The following is a 17,469-nucleotide window of genomic DNA, read 5'->3' as shown; positions in this document are numbered from 1 at the left end:
AGACCCATGGCAGATTCCGCACTGCCCCTCCCTCTCTCTCTCTGCCTCTCTCTCTCTCTCTCTCTCTCTTCCCCCACCCCTCAAAATAAATAAACTTAAAAAAATTTTATATATATATAAAGATTGGTACTGACACAAGGTATGACATGGGCGGACCCTGAAAATGGTATGCTCACTATGAAAGACACAAAGGTCACATAGCGTATGATTCCATTTATATGAAATGGCCAGGACAGGCAAATCCATAGAGACAGAAACAGATCCCTGGTTTCCAAGGACTGGGAAGGGCAGGGGGCAGGCCGGGGGGGGGGGGGGGAGGGCGGTGACTGCTCACGGGTATGGGGTTATAAAAACGTTCCGAAACGAGACAGGGGTGATAACTGCACAACACAGCGAATGTGCTGAAGGCCACTGAATTGTACCCTTGAAAGTGGATCCGGTGGTGAATTGTATGTTATATGGTTTTTACCACAATTAAAACAAAATCGTCGTCCTGCCCTACCAAGGGCACAGGAGCATCTGGAAATGATCAGAACAGGGAAAGGGGGTGGAGGCACGCCGCAAGCCCCACCACGCGCGCACATGGGAGGCACTATCATCGCTATGGCTGTTCCTTACCGGACATCAGATTGGCCCCTGGGCTGAAGTCATAGCTCAGGGCACAGGTTCTGCTTTTCCCGCCCCACAGGAACTGCTTTTCCTGAACGATACCATCAGGGCTTCCCAGGGCTCCAACAGCCCCCAAGCCTGTCCTCCCTCCAATTCCCCCTAGAAGGGACTCAAGGAAGAGCCAATGGTCCACCTCTGGGCGACCCTCAGGGCAAAGCCAACACCAGAGAGGTTAAGCAACTTGACCAAAGTTACAGAGGGAGACCCTGACAGCACTAAGCCCAGCTTGGCCAACTCCCAGGCCTGAGCGCCGCCCATGAGGCTACCCGACCCCTGCCCATCCTATAGAAAGAGAAACACATCGTTCGTTCATTCACTTGCTTGTTCATTCAGTGTGCACGTCCTAGACACCGTGCAAGGCTCTGGGGTTAAAGAAGGCAAAGAACACAAGGTCCTGCCCTCAAAGAGACTTCAGCCCTGGCTACAGCTGATTGGAGGAGGGTCTCTCCAGAGCTCGGTCTGCTAAGGGACAATGGTGTTGAGGTGGACAGTAATCTTCAAAAGGTACAGGACTGGTGGGGGAAGGAGGGAATAATCTCTCAGGTTCTCACCATTCCCCTAAAAAGGCAGACATGAGGTCGCACAGGCCTGTCGAAACATCCATCAGCCATTTATTGAGCACCTACTGTGTACAGGTCTGTGCTAGACAGGTCTCCACCATGCTGGAGATAAATAAATCAGAAGAACCCACAGATCAGAGCAGGGACAAGGACACTGAACAATAACATCCAAGGAACCAGGATGGAGCCCAGGGGATTAGGGATGCAAGGAAGTCAGGGCCCTAACCCACCCTGGGGGCGGTCAGAGAAACCTCCAGTTAGGAGGTCTCGAGAGACAAGAAGGGCTTATACTGCTCAGGAGGTAGCAAAGGCACAGAAGGCAGCAGGGCGAGTGTGTGCATGCAGCCTGCAAGCAGTGCAGTATTTCTGGAGCATCGAGGAGGGGACAAGCCAGGGTGAGGGGTGAGGCTCCTGCAGAGGCGGGCAGGGGCCAGACCGCACAGAGACGGATGAGTCCACCATCCGCCCGACTCCCCACTCCCAGATCTGATCTTCCAGGCCCCTCCCACCAGAGCAAGTGCCCTGAGGGCGGGACCACCCTCTTCCTCTGCTTCAGTTCAGGCCTGGGCCTTGGCATACAGTAGGTGGTCACTAAATGCTTGCTCAATAAATGACTGAGGGGTAAGCTGATTACAAATCTGCCCTGGAGCAGGGACCCCCGATGTTGATGTCTTCATCTCTGTGACCCAGGGCTTTGCACTGGGCTGGGACACAGTACGTGCTCGGGAGATGTTTGCTGAGCTGGTGGCACAGTTGTTCCAGAACAGGGGCTCTGTGTCCCCCACTCATCTGTGTCCTGGTCCCCAGTGCGAAGCCTCCCGTAAACTAAGTGCCCAGTCAACGATCACTTGTTTGAATGAACGTCAGCCAAGTCCTACCTCTCCTTCAGGTCTGAATGCCACCTCCAGATCCTTCTGGGCTGTGCCCACTGCCAACCACAATGCTCATTTATAGCCCAAACCACACCCTCACCAAGCCCTTGAGCTGGAGGCAGTAAAGGTCAATGGCTAAGGATACAGAATTGAGTACTGAGGACTTGGTTTGAACTCTCATTTTGCTACTTCCTGGCTGTGTGACCCCAGGAAAGTCTCTTAACCTCTCTGAGCCTACTAACCTCAACTACGAGATGACGGTATGTAACAGATCCTTCAAAGGCTTGCTGTGAGAGAGTGCTCGTGAGGCATTTAACAGAGTGCCTGGTATACAGCAGGTGCTCAATAAACATTAGTGACCATACCATGCTGCCTTGGTTTCATGATGACAAAACCCTTGTCAGCCTGGAAGCTTCGCAGGTGCTGCTTCTGTACCTCGAGTATGTCCCCCACCCCCCTCAATCTTCCCAGAGCCATTTCCGTCTCCTCTTCCAGGGCTCATCCTAAATGTCACCTTCTGGACCGCAAGCTGCACATCACAGTTTCTCCAGCACCCAGCGTAGGGCCGTATACAAGGCAGACCCCAGTCAATAGTTGCTGAAGGCAATGAATGAAAGAAAGAATGTGTGGCTCTCCCAAATCCATCACCAGCTTCTGAAGAACTGTCCCTTTCCCCCTGTTCGCCTGGGACACCTCCTGGTGCTAAGCACCCAGCAAGCACTTAACCCGAGCTTCCAGGCAGATCTGAATCTCTGTTCGGCGCAGCAAATCTTTCCAGGGCACGACGCCCCGAGGGGAAGGGCTGAGCAGGCATGCCCCCGGCAGGGTGGGCGGGCTGCAGAATCTGGAGGTTTGATCGACAGTGTTCAACCTCCGTTGCCTTCACCAGACCCGCCGGGCTCACCGGCTGGTGGCGGTGTTTCTGCCTCCTCACTGTCCCCAAGGTCCTCTCCAGCTGGTCAAGTTCAGAGGTTTCAATAGCCCCGCCTCCTGTGTCCCGGCCAGCATTTCAGGGCCCCATGCCACCAGCAGGTCCCAGCCACAGGCCCAGGGTTTCCCTCTTGTGACCGTATTAGGAAGTGACTCCAGTTTTTCCCTGACACTTTATATGGTCAGCCACAGAGCTCTGAGCAGGAGTCTGCTCCCACAGCCTGCGGCAGGGACAAACACCAACGGAGGAAAGTGGGAAGAACACAGGCTCTGAGCCGCACGGGCCAGGGGAGAACCTCAGCTCTGCCCTCATTCATCACCTGTGTGACTCACGGGAGTGGCCGGACCCCTGAGTCTCTTCTTCCCCATCTTCTTCTCCGTCTATAAAAAGATGGAGACCGTACCTTCTTTGCCAGGTTGTCACACAATGTCATGGCAACATCTATCCTTAAAGACAGACACGGTCCACCAGGAATGCAATTTCCTGCAGCCTTGATTCAAAAGGGAAGAGAGACTAAAAACTACCTAAATATCCATCATCAGGGGGCTAGCTTCTTAATTATGGCATGCTGCCATTAAAAAGAGTATATTTAGGGGCACCTGGACGGCTCGGTCGGTTAAGCGTCTGACTCTTGATCTCGGCTCAGGTCGTGATCTCAGGGTTCGTGGGCTCGAGCCCCACTTTGGGCTCTGCACTCAGAGTGCAGAGCCTGCTGGGGGTTCTCTCCCTTTCTCTCTCTGCCTTTCCCCCACTCACGCTCTCTCGCTGTAAATAAATGAGTAAACATTAAAAAAGAGTGTGTTTGTACATATACATGAATGTACACCAAAACAAATATACATGCATCTGCCTGTATATGTATAAAGTATTTCTGGAAGCCTATGAAAGAAACACCAGAGCAGTTCCTCTACAGAAGGGAATCAGAAGGAATGGGGGTGAAAGGCAAAATTCCCGATACGCTGATATACTATTTCCTATCTGTATGTGTTACCTATTCAAACCCATGTTTTAAATTCAACTAGATAGTTACAAACAAACACAAGAAAAAGCCACAAGACGTCATGTATGCTTCTTATTTTTAAATATTCTCTTGAGGTCTTTGCATGGATAGCCTCACGTTACTAGAAAGGTTTGAGAGGGGCGCCTGGGTGGCTCAGTCGGTTAAGCGTCTGACTTCAGCTCAGGTCACGGTCTCGCGGTCCGTGAGTTCGAGCCCCGCGTCGGGCTCTGGGCTGATGGCTCGGAGCCTGGAGCCTGTTTCCGATTCTGTGTCTCCCTCTCTCTCTGCCCCTCCCCCGTTCATGCTCTGTCTCTCTCTGTCTCAAAAATAAATAAACGTTGAAAAAAAAATTTAGAAAGGTTTGAGGCCATGTCAATTCGAAAGATCTGAATAGTGAGTTCACAGGGCTCAGCAGAGGGTAGGCTCCAGCTGTGTTTTCTTTCTACCTTCTAAGACTCGGTGCAGTCATGTATTTTTTTTTTTCCCACCCTCCAGGACTCTCTGGCACTCAAGAGGCCGCTGCTCATCATCTGCTCTCAGCATCCCTGGGTGGGTACCCCTTCAGGTCACTGAGCCAAGTGTCCAAAAAGAAAACATCATCCCCTGCTTGACTTTGGAAGGAAGGCCTTTCCTTACCCCCTGGTCTTCCTCGAACAGTGACGGAAGAACGAGGGAAATATCCTTTGGGGTTCACAAGTCGGGAATTTGGGCTCGGAAACCCAATCAATAGGAGAGGCCATCCGCCTTCGCTCTGGATCAGGTTCCTAACCCCAGGGGCTTGAAACAGGGGTGGAAAGTCCTACTGTTTACAGGGACCAAGCACGTCAGGCGGGACTAAAGTAAGCCAGGTAGGAGGAGAACGATAGGCAGGTGATTAACGGCCAACAATTCTCAGCCTCAGGGTCTGGGAGACAACAGGGAACAGTGAGGCCTATGCAAAAACAAGGCCCACAGCCCACCTAACAGGATGGCCCAGGGGCTGCTTTTTAAAGCAATGCCAGCAACTGAGATTTTCTTTTTCTTTTTTTTTTGGGGGGGGGGGCAGTTGGAGAGGAAGGGGGAGAGATGTACCAAATTAACTCCTCCATTTTTAAAAAATTACTGGGGCGCCTGGGTGGCGCAGTCGGTTGAGCGTCCGACTTCAGCCAGGTCACGATCTCGCGGTCCGTGAGTTCGAGCCCCGCGTCGGGCTCTGGGCTGATGGCTCAGAGCCTGGAGCCTGTTTCCGATTCTGTGTCTCCCTCTCTCTCTGCCCCTCCCCCGTTCATGCTCTGTGTCTCTCTGTCCCAAAAATAAATAAACGTTGAAAAAAAAAAATTTTTTTTAAAAATTACTCACTCTGGGCCAAAGGCTTACAACCTAGTAGGTGCTCGAGAAATCCTAAGTGAAAAGTTAGACTTCTTCCTTCTGTGCACGTAAAGCTTGTCGAGCTCAAAGTTAATGGTGCCCGTGGCATCATCCCCACATGCCCCAGCCCACAGCCATCACCTCCTGCTCAAGCCTCCAGATATCCTACAGCCCCTTACCATCCAGGGGTCGTCACTCTGGCCCTGGAGGCAGCCAGACCTTGCCTGAATCCCAGCAACAGGACCAAGCACGCCTGAGCCTCAGTATCTTGGTCTCTGAAATGCGGTAAGAGCCTCTGTCTCCCAGGATCATTGGAAAGAATAAATGAGTAGCAGTTAGAAGCACTGCTCCCAGGGCCAGCCTTCCCGGCTTCAAGACCCAGCTGTTTCTTATCAAGTTATTAAACTTTTTAAAACCCAGTTTCTTTCTTTTTTTTTTTAATTTTTTAAATGTATTCATTTATTTTTAGAGAGAGGGAGACAGAGTGGGTGAAGGGCAGACAGAGAAGAAGAGAGAGAATCCCAAGCAGGTTCTATGCTGTCAGGGCAGAGCCCAATGTGGGGGTCGATCCCAGGACCCTGGGATCATGACCCAAACTAAGATCAAGACACTTAACCGACTGAGACACCCAGGCCCCCACCCCCACCGGTTTCTTTAGCCGCACCCCCCAACACACCCCACCTCTGACTACCCCCCTTCCACAGTGATTCTGAGCGTGACTATCTTCGATGCCTCAGGTAAGTGACATCCTGATTGTTCGTCCTTCTGTGACTGGCTTAGTTCACTCAGTATAATGTCCCCTAGGTTCGTCCCTGTTGCACATATGATAGGATTTCCTTAAGGCTGAATCATAGTCTGTTGTACGGATACAGCACATTTTCTTAATCCATCCATCATGTTAGAAACTATCTCCTGCATCTGCCTCGAGCTCAAGTGTGTCTAATCTTCCTCCTCTTAATTACCAAGCTGCTCGGGGCACGGGCTGAGCCGTGTAACCCCCGGAATCCCACAGCGATGCAAACAGAACAAGCAAGAGCCCACGCATCCCCCAGCTGGGCAGGCCAGCCGAGTGTGACACAGGTCCCACCCTTCCCAGGCAAGTCAGGTCAGGTCTCTGCCTCAGACAGGTCATGCGCAGAGTGGGAGGTGACCTTTGCTGTCACCAGTGGGGTCAAGGACACAACACGCTGGGAAGGACTTGGGATGGGACCCAGGACAGGCAAAGCCCACACTCTACTGATCTTCCTGTGCCTGAAACCCTGGTCTCATCCTCCATATACTAAAAATAGAGCCAACTGCTGAGTGGTCGCACTAAGCTCTGGGCAGAGGGAACCCAGCGCCCAGAAGGGCAGGTGAGGGTGGGCGAGGACTCGGAATCACCCCCTACCCTGCCCTGCCGTGTGCCAGGATCAGAACCTGCACAAAGATGGCAAGAACCTGCACCAAAAGGCTCATGAAATAGGACCCAGTGGCTTCTATGGACTCTTCTAGAACCAAGAGGACAGCAGTCTTGATTTGAGGTGTACTTTGCAGAACGGAGGGGAAAGTTCTCTTCATTACCAAGGGCAAAGCTGGATGGACGGATGAACGGACGGACACACACACACACACACACACACACACACACACACACACCGGATGCTCCAGCATCACCTGCCAACACCCACCTGCTCCAAGCGCTGTCAGGTGCTTGGAGACTAACTGGTTGTGCCTCCCCTCCCCCGATTCCTTCTTGATCTCCTCCACCATGGACAACCGGTTCTATTTAAGTGATTAAATTGAGCAGAAAGGAAGGAGACAGGAGTAGGCACGTGGTCACAAGGCCGGGAGGCTTTGCGTCTAATCTGTGCAGGGAAGCATAGCAGCAATTTAAAAAAAAATGAATCAAAGCTTCCATCTGTTTGTCAGATTAGATATTCTGGGTCTTGGGACCTTCAGGAGGCCTTCATTTCTTCCTGGTTTCTATTTTGGGCTCAAACGCTGGGTCAGAGGACAGGAGGGGAGATTTACACACAGGCCCGTCCTTGACCTCCCCCCGGGAGAGAACACATCTTTGGTGGGAGACCTGGGAGAACTCCCACTTTACCCCAGCTCCCTGCAGGCTGGCCTCCTTAGAAACGTCCGTCCTGTGCTGACAGCTCCAGATTGATGGTATTGCCGTACAAGGAACAGCTTGGACTAAAGGTACTTTCCCCGCTCAGGGCAGTTAAGGACAGGCTTTAGCTCTCTGAGCCTCAGCTTGCTCATGTGTAAAATGGGACAAGCATACTTTTCAGCGGATGGTCTGCTGGTTAAATGAGGTACGACGTGTCAAGTTACACAACATGGGTTACCCTAGAGATTACATAGCCCCTAAGAGGGTATTTTGGGGGGTTATAATGGAAATGTGGGAATGCTTGGCCTTGACTCATGCAGAAGAAAGAGCGAGCCACTAACCTATGTGCACAGGCTCGTAAATAGGTAAACATGTACCATAGTCACAGAGAAACACCGAGAACATGGCAACATCTTAGTTTGTGATCTCTGGGCGAGGACTGGTTTCTGTGTCGGCTGTGCTTTTCAGAACTTTCCGAATCTCCTGCGATGAACGTGACTTAATTTCCTAATTAGGAAAAAAAGTCTGCAGAGCATTTTTATAGATGACAAGGGGGTTTTTTTGGTTTGGTTTGCTTTGGTAATTTTCACGCGGCAACATGTAAGGGACGGGGTCGGAGGGCACAATGATGAAGTGACTGTCTTTGCCAATTTGCAAATGATCCAAGAAACAAGACCCTAACAACGGCATAACCAGCAGTAACACCGAGCGTTGTGAGCGCCGACAATGTGCCCAGAGGCGTGACAAGTGCTTTCTTTTCAGCGTAACCCACTCCGTGAGGACGGTACTCTTGTTGCGTTCATTTCATAGAGAAGGCAACGAAATGCCAGAGAAATGAGGTAACTCACCCAAGGGATCGGCGTGCCCTTTCCGAGAGGCAAAGAGACCGAGTCTAACCCGGAGGGCCCTCTGCCCAGCAGTTGAACACCAGGGGGCCACCGAGGTCCCTTTGGCTCCGGGGAGTGGGTCCAAACCCACAAGGAACCTGCGCACCCCCCGAGTCACGTCGTCCCCCATCATCTATCCCAGGCTGCCCCACAGGACTTCCTGCGGGAACAGAAGTGTGCTATGCAATGCAGCAGCCACCAGCCTCAGGTGGCGGTCGAGCACTGGATATTGGCCAGTGCCACCAAAGAGATGCATTCCGACTTCTAAGAAACTTGCATCTAAATTTAGTTAGCCGCAGGTGGCCGGTGGCTACCACAGTGGACAGGGCAGCTCTGGTCTGCACGGCCGACCCAGAGGAGTCCCGGGTCCAATCTAGGTATTCCTATTTGTGCCAGGGAAGGCCTCCGCAGAACCTAGCCAGACCCCCAGGTTGCCTCCCGCCTGGCTGCCCAGGGGGTCCAGCCTTCCCAAGAGGTCTCACGCACCTCGTCACCTCCAAGATGTCCCTTGGCACGTCGCATGTGGGGTCACGTGCCATCTCTGCACTTCCTTCACATGCGGGGGGGGGGGTATTCCCATTTCACCTACAGGTAAACTGAGGCTTTGGTGAGTGGCAGCATTTTCTGGTGTCACCGAACTAAGTGGGGCGGGGCCGAGGTCTGGACCCAAGTCTGAATGATCCCACGTCACCATGGGGCCCCTCTCCAACGAAACTTTCCCCCTCCCAACCCGTAGGCCTGCACGAAGGGACTGGCTGCCCCAAGACACTCACGTAGATGAGCCCGGAGAAGTACCTCTCCCTCAGGTTGTGCAGCACAGAGGCCTCATTGAGGCACGTCAGCTCTGCCATGTCCTCCACCTTGGAGAATTTGGGCGGGTTCATCTTCTGGATGTCATCTTTGCCAACCGTCACCTTCTTGCCATTCTCCACCAGCTCCACGATCACCTCGTCCCCTTTCTCCTCCTTGATGCTGGCTGCCTCGAAGCCCTGTTTCTCCGAAGGGACCCAGACCAGCTTCTTGGCGGCCCAGTCGGCCTGGGCCACTGGGCTGTTGACGAAGTTTTTGTCCACAAAGAGGAACTTCTCATCATCGCTGAGCTGGCCCTTCTGCGCCATGGTGCCTGGTTGGTCCCCTGTGGAATAAAGCGACAGCATCAGTATTGGGCCAGAACCGAGCCCCAAAGACGGTCGAAGCCCTTGCCTCGCATGCCTAGGGAACATTCTGCCAAGTAGGAGGATGTTCTGTGCGGTATGTTCATGTGGCCAAAGAATGCAAACAACTCAAAGTCCCTCAGGAGAGGGTCTGCATCATTGCCTGTTGTCAGCCATCATGGCACCGGATCCACAAACCACATTATTTTCACGCGACAAGATACTACTATCCAGGGGTCTCGAAGCAAGAATGAGGTCTACGTGCGTGGACATCCAAAGAGGTCCACGTCTTACTGTTTACTATAAAAATAAAAGAGAGGCGTTCAAATAGTTAAGCCCAGCGATACCATAGGATCCAACAATTCCATTCCCAAGTGTAAACCCAAGAGGAAAGTAGACAGACGTCCGCACAAAACCTCGTAGCGAAAGTTCACAGAAGCATTCCTTACGATGGCTAACACAGGGAAGGAACCAAGGTGTCCGTGGACAGATAGAACGGATAAATAAAATGCGGTCTATCCATGCAGTGGAATATTATTCAGCCTGAAAAAGGACAGAAGTACTGATCCACGCCGCACCACGGAAGAATCTCAAAAAAATTACGCCAAGTCAAACAATCCAGTCGCAAGGTGTCACAGACTGTAGGATGCCCTTTATATGAAATGTCCACAACAGGCAGATCCACAGAGATTCAAGCAGATTGGTGGTTGCCAGGGCCTGGGAGAGTGACAGCTAAGGGCTACAGGGCTTCTTTAGGGGTAATGGCAATGTTCTGGAATTTATTGTAGCTGCGGACATACAGCTTTGTGAATATGCTCAAAGCCATTCAATTGTACCATTTAAATGAGTGAATTACATGGCACGTGAATTATATCTCAGTAAAGCTTTAAAAAATGAAATAAAGGGGAGAGTGTAAACAGTAGGTATAATACCCCATTTTTATTTTAAAGTATTTAGAATACAAGGCACCTGGGTGGCTCAGTTGGATAAACGTTCAACTTCAGCTCAGGTCATGATCTTACAGTTCGTGGGTTCAAGCGGCACATTTGGCTCTCTCTCTCTCTCCTGTTGGCACAGAGCCTGCTTCATTCAGATCCTCTGTCTCCCTCTCCCTCTGCCCTTCCCCCTTTCAACTCTCGCTCTCTACAAATAAACATTTAATAAAGAAAAAAAATAAAATATTTAGAATAATACAGGCAAAAAAATGGAGAAATATGCACTTAATGAGTTTAAGTGTGAGGGGCCTTTCACTTTCTTTTTTAAATGTTTATTTTTGAGAGAGAAAGAGAGCGAGCACAAGTTGGGGAGAGGTAGAGAGGGACAGACCATCTGAAGCGGGCTCTGTGCTGACAGCTGAGAGCCAGATATGGGACTCAAACTCACAAACCGCGAGATCATGACCTGAGCTGAAGTCGGATGCTCAACCGACTGAGCCAGCCAAGCACCCCTGGGATTTTTCACTCTCTATCATTTTTTTCCCAGTTTTTTCCATCGTGGTAAAATATACGTAGCACAAAATTTGCTATCAACAATTTTTAAGGGTCATTGCAGTTCAGCGGCATGAAGTGCATTCATACTGGGGTGTAACCGTCACCCCCATCCACCTTGAGAACTTTTTACGTCGTGCAGAACTGCAACCCTGTCCCCAGGAAACACTAACTCCCCACTCCCCTCCCCCGGCCCCCGGCAACCAGCGTTCTACTTCCCGTCTCTAGGACTCTGCCTGCCCTAAGTTCCTCGTACAAGTGGTGTTTGTCTTTTGGTGACTGGCCTCAGCATCATGTCCTCAGAGTTCATCTAGGCTGGCAAATGTGTCAGAATTCCCTTCCTCTTCAAGGCAGAATAGTATTCCGCAGGATGTATACACCCTATTTGGCTCCTCCGTTGGTTTGTTGATAGGCGCCTGACTGGCCTCCATGTTTTAGCTATTGTGAATAATGCTACTGTGAACATGGGTATACTTTTAATTATGTCTTTTTACTGTCTTCGTAGCTTTTTAATTTTTCAAAGTGTTTACTTTTGAGGGAGAGACAGGGAGTGAGCGGGGGAGGAGGAGAGAGAGAGGGAGACACAGAATCCGAAGCGGGCTCCAGGCTCCGAGCCGTCAGCACAGAGCTCGACGCGGGGCTCGAACTCATGAACCGCGAGATCATGACCTGAGCTGAAGTTGGACGCTCCACCGACTGGGCCACCCAGGCGCCCCTACCGTATTTGTGGTTCCCTAATTTTTTGTTAAACTTATGATCAACAAAAATCGGGTTTTTGTTTTGTTTTGTTTTTTTTTTACAAAAAGCTTCCAACGGCCACTACACATGAGAAAAAGGTGCTCGACCTCGCCAGTAAAGGAAGAATCTGAAAGCAGTGAGATGTTGACTTTCTCCTATCAGCTTGGCTGAGATGAAAACTATCAGTAATTCCCGGTGTTGTCAGGCATTGGAGGGGCTGGGCCTCTGCACAGGCCACCTTTATGGATGGAAAAACCTTAACATCTCTGCAAACCCCTTCACGTGCAATTCCATTGCTAGGAGTTCAGCCTAAGGCAACAGACAAGGGCTAAGAGACGCACAAGGCTGTGGCTTGCATTTATGCCAAAATTTCACCCTTTCCTTTTAACCTATTCATCCAAGGGCCACTCCCATGGCATAAAATTCTCTCCTGTAAACATACAATTCAGTGACTTTTAGCAAATTTACAGACTTGTGCATCTATCACTACACCGAAATTTGGAACATTCCCATCACCCCAAAAAAGGCATCCCTTGCGCTGGTCTGCCCACATTCCCCGTTTCTATCCCCAGTCCCTGGCACCCACTCATCTACTCTCTGTCTCTAGGGCTTTGTCTCTCCTACACATTTCCTATCAATGGAATCGTACAATAGGTGACCACTGATCGTGCAAAGATATTCATGATGTATGTCCAAGTTAAAATTATGTACAGGGGCACCTGGGTGGCTCAGGTGGTTAAGCGTCCAAGTCTTGATTTCGGCTCAGGTCATGATCTCTCGGCTGGAAGAATGAGCCCCACGTCGGGGCTCTGTGCTGAGCACAAAGTGTGGAGCCTACTTGGAATTCTCTCTCTCCTTCTCTCTCTGCCTCTCACCTCCTCCCGTGCTCACACACACACGCTCTCTCTCTCAAAATAAACATCGAAAGATGCTTTAACAATTATGTATGAATAGAATACTCAGCGGGGGAAAAAACAGACAAATCTCAAAAGCATTATGCAGAGCCAAAGAAGCCAGACCCAAAAGGCTCAATGACTTCACTGACCTACAAGTCAAGAAACGCCAAAACCACTACGACAGAAAGCAGATCAGTAGTTAGCTTCCAGCACAGGGAGGGGAACGGACTGCCAAGAGGCACAAAGGAACTTTCGGAGGAGGGAGGAACATTTTCTATATTCTGATCATGGTGGTGATTACACATCAGTACATATTTCTCAAAACTCACTGGGCTGTATGTATACTTAAAAGCCAGTGAATTTTTTAAAAAACGGTGAGTTTTATTGTATGTAGATTATATCATAATAAAGCTGATTGAAATATTTATAATAAATATATTTATAATTATATGTGTGTGTGTGTATGTGTGTGTGTGTGTATACATGTTTAAAAGTCTACAACACTGAGCCTGGCTGGCTCAGTTGGTGGAGCATGCGACCCTCGATCTCAGGGCTGTGAGTTTGAGCCCCACATTGGGTGTAGAGAGTACCTTAAAAAAATAGTCTAGAACACTATAGGGGCACGTGGGTGGCTCAGGTGGTTAAACGTCCAACTTCAGCTCAGGTCACGATCTCACAGTTTGTGGGTTCGAGCCCCGCGTTGGGTTCTGTGCTGACAGCTCGGAGCCTGGAGCCTAATTCAGATTCTGTGTCTCCCTCTCTCTCTGTCCCTCCCTTGCCTGTGTTCTCTCTCTCGCTCTCTCAAAAATAAATAAATAGATAAATAACATTAAAAAATAAAAATAAAATTCTAGAACACTGGGACACCTGGCTGACTCAGTCGGTGGAGCGTGCGACCCTTGATCTCAGTTCGAGCCCCACGTTGGGTGTAGAGATTACTTAAAAAATTAGTCTAGAATATTGTATGCTAAAATATTAAACTATGGTTCTATCTGGTCCAATATGGCAGAGTTTGAACATCAGTAAGAAACGTAAAGGTAAGAATGGAGAGACGAATACGTTTAAACCCATGAGGCATGATGATTAAAATAAATGTTAAAGGCCAGCCAGGTAAGATGCTGGGGAACCAAGACGTTATTTTGCAAACTGGTAACGAATGGGGGGTCGGGGAGGGAAGCAAAACCTTGATTCTGACTTCCCTTAGTTCCTTGAGGTCACTAAGTAATTGACAAAGAAAAGTCTGTATGTACAACTCCAAGTCAGTGACCGTCCTCTCCACATGAGGAGCCCATTCTTCCTCCTACCGTCTGGATGTGTCCACCAGGCAGGTGCTAAGGCAACAGACTCTTTTTTTTTTTTTCAACGTTTATTTATTTTTGGGACAGAGAGACACAGAGCATGAACGGGGGAGGGGCAGAGAGAGAGGGAGACACAGAATCGGAAACAGGCTCCAGGCTCTGAGCCATCAGCCCAGAGCCTGACGCGGGGCTCAAATTCACGGACCGCGAGATCGTGACCTGGCTGAAGTCGGACGCTTAACCGACTGCGCCACCCAGGCGCCCCAAAGGCAACAGACTCTTAATGTTCTGTCTAGCAGCCCGTTCCAGACCGTTCCTGCAGGAGCTGCCCCTGCCCTAGTAACATTTGCTGCCAGCCAGGTCCTCCCACCTGCCCCAGCGGTCCTCCCCCACCCACTGCTGCTGTGCCTCCAGGAACTAAGACATAGGCTGAGTTAGGATGTACGGCCACCAAGACATACTGTGTGGTTGACGCCCTACTTCAGCAGAGAAGAATTCACAGCTCTTTTGAGTTCACCAAAATAACCCCCACATCTCACAAATGGGCAGCCAACTCCTGAGACACAGACTGCAAGGCAGGAAAGGACAGGCAAGTACGCCGACCTCCCCTCTTCTCCTTCAGGGGTGAAAATAACAATGATAAGAAACTGATAAGCTCAGAGGGGGTGGTAACTTTTCCCCTGAGTCATGATCTAGTAGTTCATTTTTAACAAGATGGAGAAATGAGCAAATTATTCCCCAAATCTGAATAATCACTTCATCATTCAAAAGGAGTGAAACAAAGAATTGCAGACAGACACATGGCCCTGGGTTTAACAATCACATTACCTGCATTTTTAAATTCTTACGGGTTTTGCTTAGGACATCATCCCAAGAGCATCCCACTCCTCCCACCAAAACCTCACTTTAAACTGATGTTAAAAAATACTCCCATCTAGGGCACCTGGGTGGCTCAGTCATCAAGCATCTGACTTCAGCTCGGGTCATGATCTCACAGTTCATGAGTTCGAGTCCCACGTCTTGAGCTCGAGCTCAAGCCTGGCTTCTCTCTCTCTCTTTCTGCCTCTCTCTCTCCCTCTGCCCCTGTTGGGATACTCTCTCTCTCTCTGCCCCTCTCTCACTTGCAACCACGGATTGGCATTTTTAACAAGTTCCTGGGCGATGATGAGGAATATGGGTCTGGGGTCTATACTTTCAGACCCATGGTGTAAGATGAAAAGTGGATAGAGCACTTTATCATGGATACATCAGGAGGGGTCACCTAAACGTGTTAATCAACATTAACCATCACAGTAAGGAGTCGATTAGAACGATGTGCCCCCAGATGGGATACCATAGAAAGTGCCTCTACCACCAAGGAAATATTCTTCCAGAAAGGAAAAGGGCTGGGGATGGGGGCCAAAGCGGGCAAAGCCTCTGGGTCCAACACCCCAAGAAACGCGAGGCACAGGGAACACACTATATACTGTCATGGGGGGAAGAGGAGGGGCGGTGCAATGAAATCCACAGGTGGGAAAGCATAAGACAAATGACTCCATTTCTTTAAGAACATACAGAAAAAAAGGAGAGAAATTTATAAACTAGAAGCGTTGGGGGGGGGGGTGCTCTGAGACACAGAGGAAAAGCGGGAGATGAAGACAAACAAAGCCCAGTTTGATCATTACCAAAGTGGAGCGCTAGGTGCTTGGGGGGGGGGGGTGTCCTAGTGACCTCTCTACTTGGGCATATGTTGGAACGTTTTCACAATGAAAAAGTCAGACAAGGACAATAAAAGACTACCGGGGAGAGAGGAAGGGGAAGAAACACACATTCTCTCCCCACAATGCACACATACAGGGCAAATCAGAAGCAAGGGCACATTTCACATTTTTAAAAAGCCACCCCTGGGGCTCCTGGGTGGCTCAGTCGGTTGACCTTCTGACTTCGGCTAAGGTCACCATCTCACGGTTCATGAGTTCGAGCCCCACCCCAGGCTCTCTGCCATCAGCACAGAGCCCGCTTTATATCCTCTGTCCCCCTCTCTCTCTATCCCTCCCCTGCTTGCGCTCTCTCAAAAAAATAAAGAAACCTTAAAAAAATAAAATAAAATAAAAAGCCACCCCTCACACGGAAAGTTTTGAGAAAGCGAATGCGGTTGTAAGAGAAAACAAAGTCCCGACCCATGCCTCCAGAAAGAAAAATGTAGGAGATAATCAAGAAAAATTCAACATTAACAATATCCTTTATATTAGGGAGTCTGTTAAATTCTTCGATGTGACAATGGCACTGTGGTTCCATCTATTTAGGGTCCCTTCCGGGGCGCCTGGCTGGCTCAGTCAGAAGAGCACGCAACTCTTGATCTCGGGGTCACGAGTTCGAGCCCCACCCTGGGCGTAGAGATCACTTAAATGAGTAAACTTTTAAAATGTATTTAGGGTGCCTTCTTTTCAGAGCCAGTGGGAAGAAGTTGTATCTGAAGTAACAAACCTGGGGTTGAGGGATGGGGTGCCTCAGGGGGGTTACGCTGTTGCATTGACTTCTGCACGCTTGACCTTTTTCTTTAAAAGGAAAAATGCTGGGGCGCCTGGGTGGCTCAGTCGGTTAAGCGGCCGACTTTGGCTCAGGTCATGATCTCACGGTCCGTGAGTTCGAGCCCCGCGTCAGGCTCTGGGCTGATGGCTCGGAGCCTGGAGCCTGTTTCAGATTCTGTGTCTCCCTCTCTCTGACCCTCCCCCGTTCATGCTTTGTCTCTCTCTGTCTCAAAAAATAAATAAACGTTAAAAAAAAAAAAAGGGAAAATGCTACTGTATCACCTGCGTGCCACTGTCTTCCGTGTGTAAGCCATATCGCTGTCACACACCTCCCACTTGGCCCGTAGGTCATTGCCGGGGCCAGGTCTTCTGAATACCAGCAGGGATAGTCAACACTCACAGCGGGGTCAGCAAGTAACATCAGCACGCTGTTGGGAATCTCGCCTTACGGTCAGCTCCCCCTAACAGATCCGGACACAGAGGCCCAAAGAGGTGATGGCATCTGCCTGAGGTCACACAGCTCAACAGTAAGAGAGCCAGGTTCTGAGCCCACGTCTGATTCCAGAGCCCCTGCCCTTCTGCCTCCCACGTGAGCCCGATGGGCTTAGCAGAAGCTCGACGGAGAATTTGCAATAAGTGAACCGACCCTAGCAGGTACCCAACACAGTGCCTCACGTGCACATTTGAACCAAGAAGGCAAACGCAAAAAAAGGACATACTACGTGATTCTGTTTATAGGAGGGTTCAAAACCAAGCAAAAATGTCCCTATGGTGACACAAGTCCGATGTCTTAACTGGAAGAACAGAAGCCGAGGGGGGCTTACGGGGCTGATGTTCTGCTGCCTTTTTTTTTTTTTTTTTAAGTTTATTTATTTATTTTGAGAGAGAGTGGGAGAGGGGCAGAGAGAGAAGAACAGAGAGAAAATCCCAAGCAGGCTCTGCACTGTCAGCTCAGAGCGTAATCTGGGGCTCAAACTCCCAAACCTGGAGATACGACCGGAGTGGAAATCAAGAGTTGGACACTT

General features: G+C 50.0%; 1 protein-coding gene across 2 annotated transcripts in view; it reads right to left on the bottom strand.

Annotated features, from left to right (window-relative positions):
• Nucleotides 1–17,469, bottom strand: part of MYH11 (myosin heavy chain 11) — a 125,626-nt gene that overhangs the window by 98,839 nt on the left and 9,318 nt on the right. For both annotated transcript variants that reach the window (XM_086692996.1, XM_086692997.1), the window contains exon 2: nt 9,135–9,496. In XM_086692996.1, the coding sequence (XP_086549122.1) occupies nt 9,135–9,479 (345 nt within the window). In that variant the 5' untranslated portion in view covers nt 9,480–9,496. The remainder of the gene's footprint in view (nt 1–9,134; nt 9,497–17,469) is intronic.

Source organism: Puma concolor, chromosome E3 (assembly GCF_028749965.1).
Source record: "Puma concolor isolate L17-30 chromosome E3, mPumCon1.1.hap2, whole genome shotgun sequence".
Classification (NCBI taxonomy): domain Eukaryota; kingdom Metazoa; phylum Chordata; class Mammalia; order Carnivora; family Felidae; genus Puma; species Puma concolor.
This window is presented reverse-complemented; position numbering and strand designations above follow the sequence as displayed.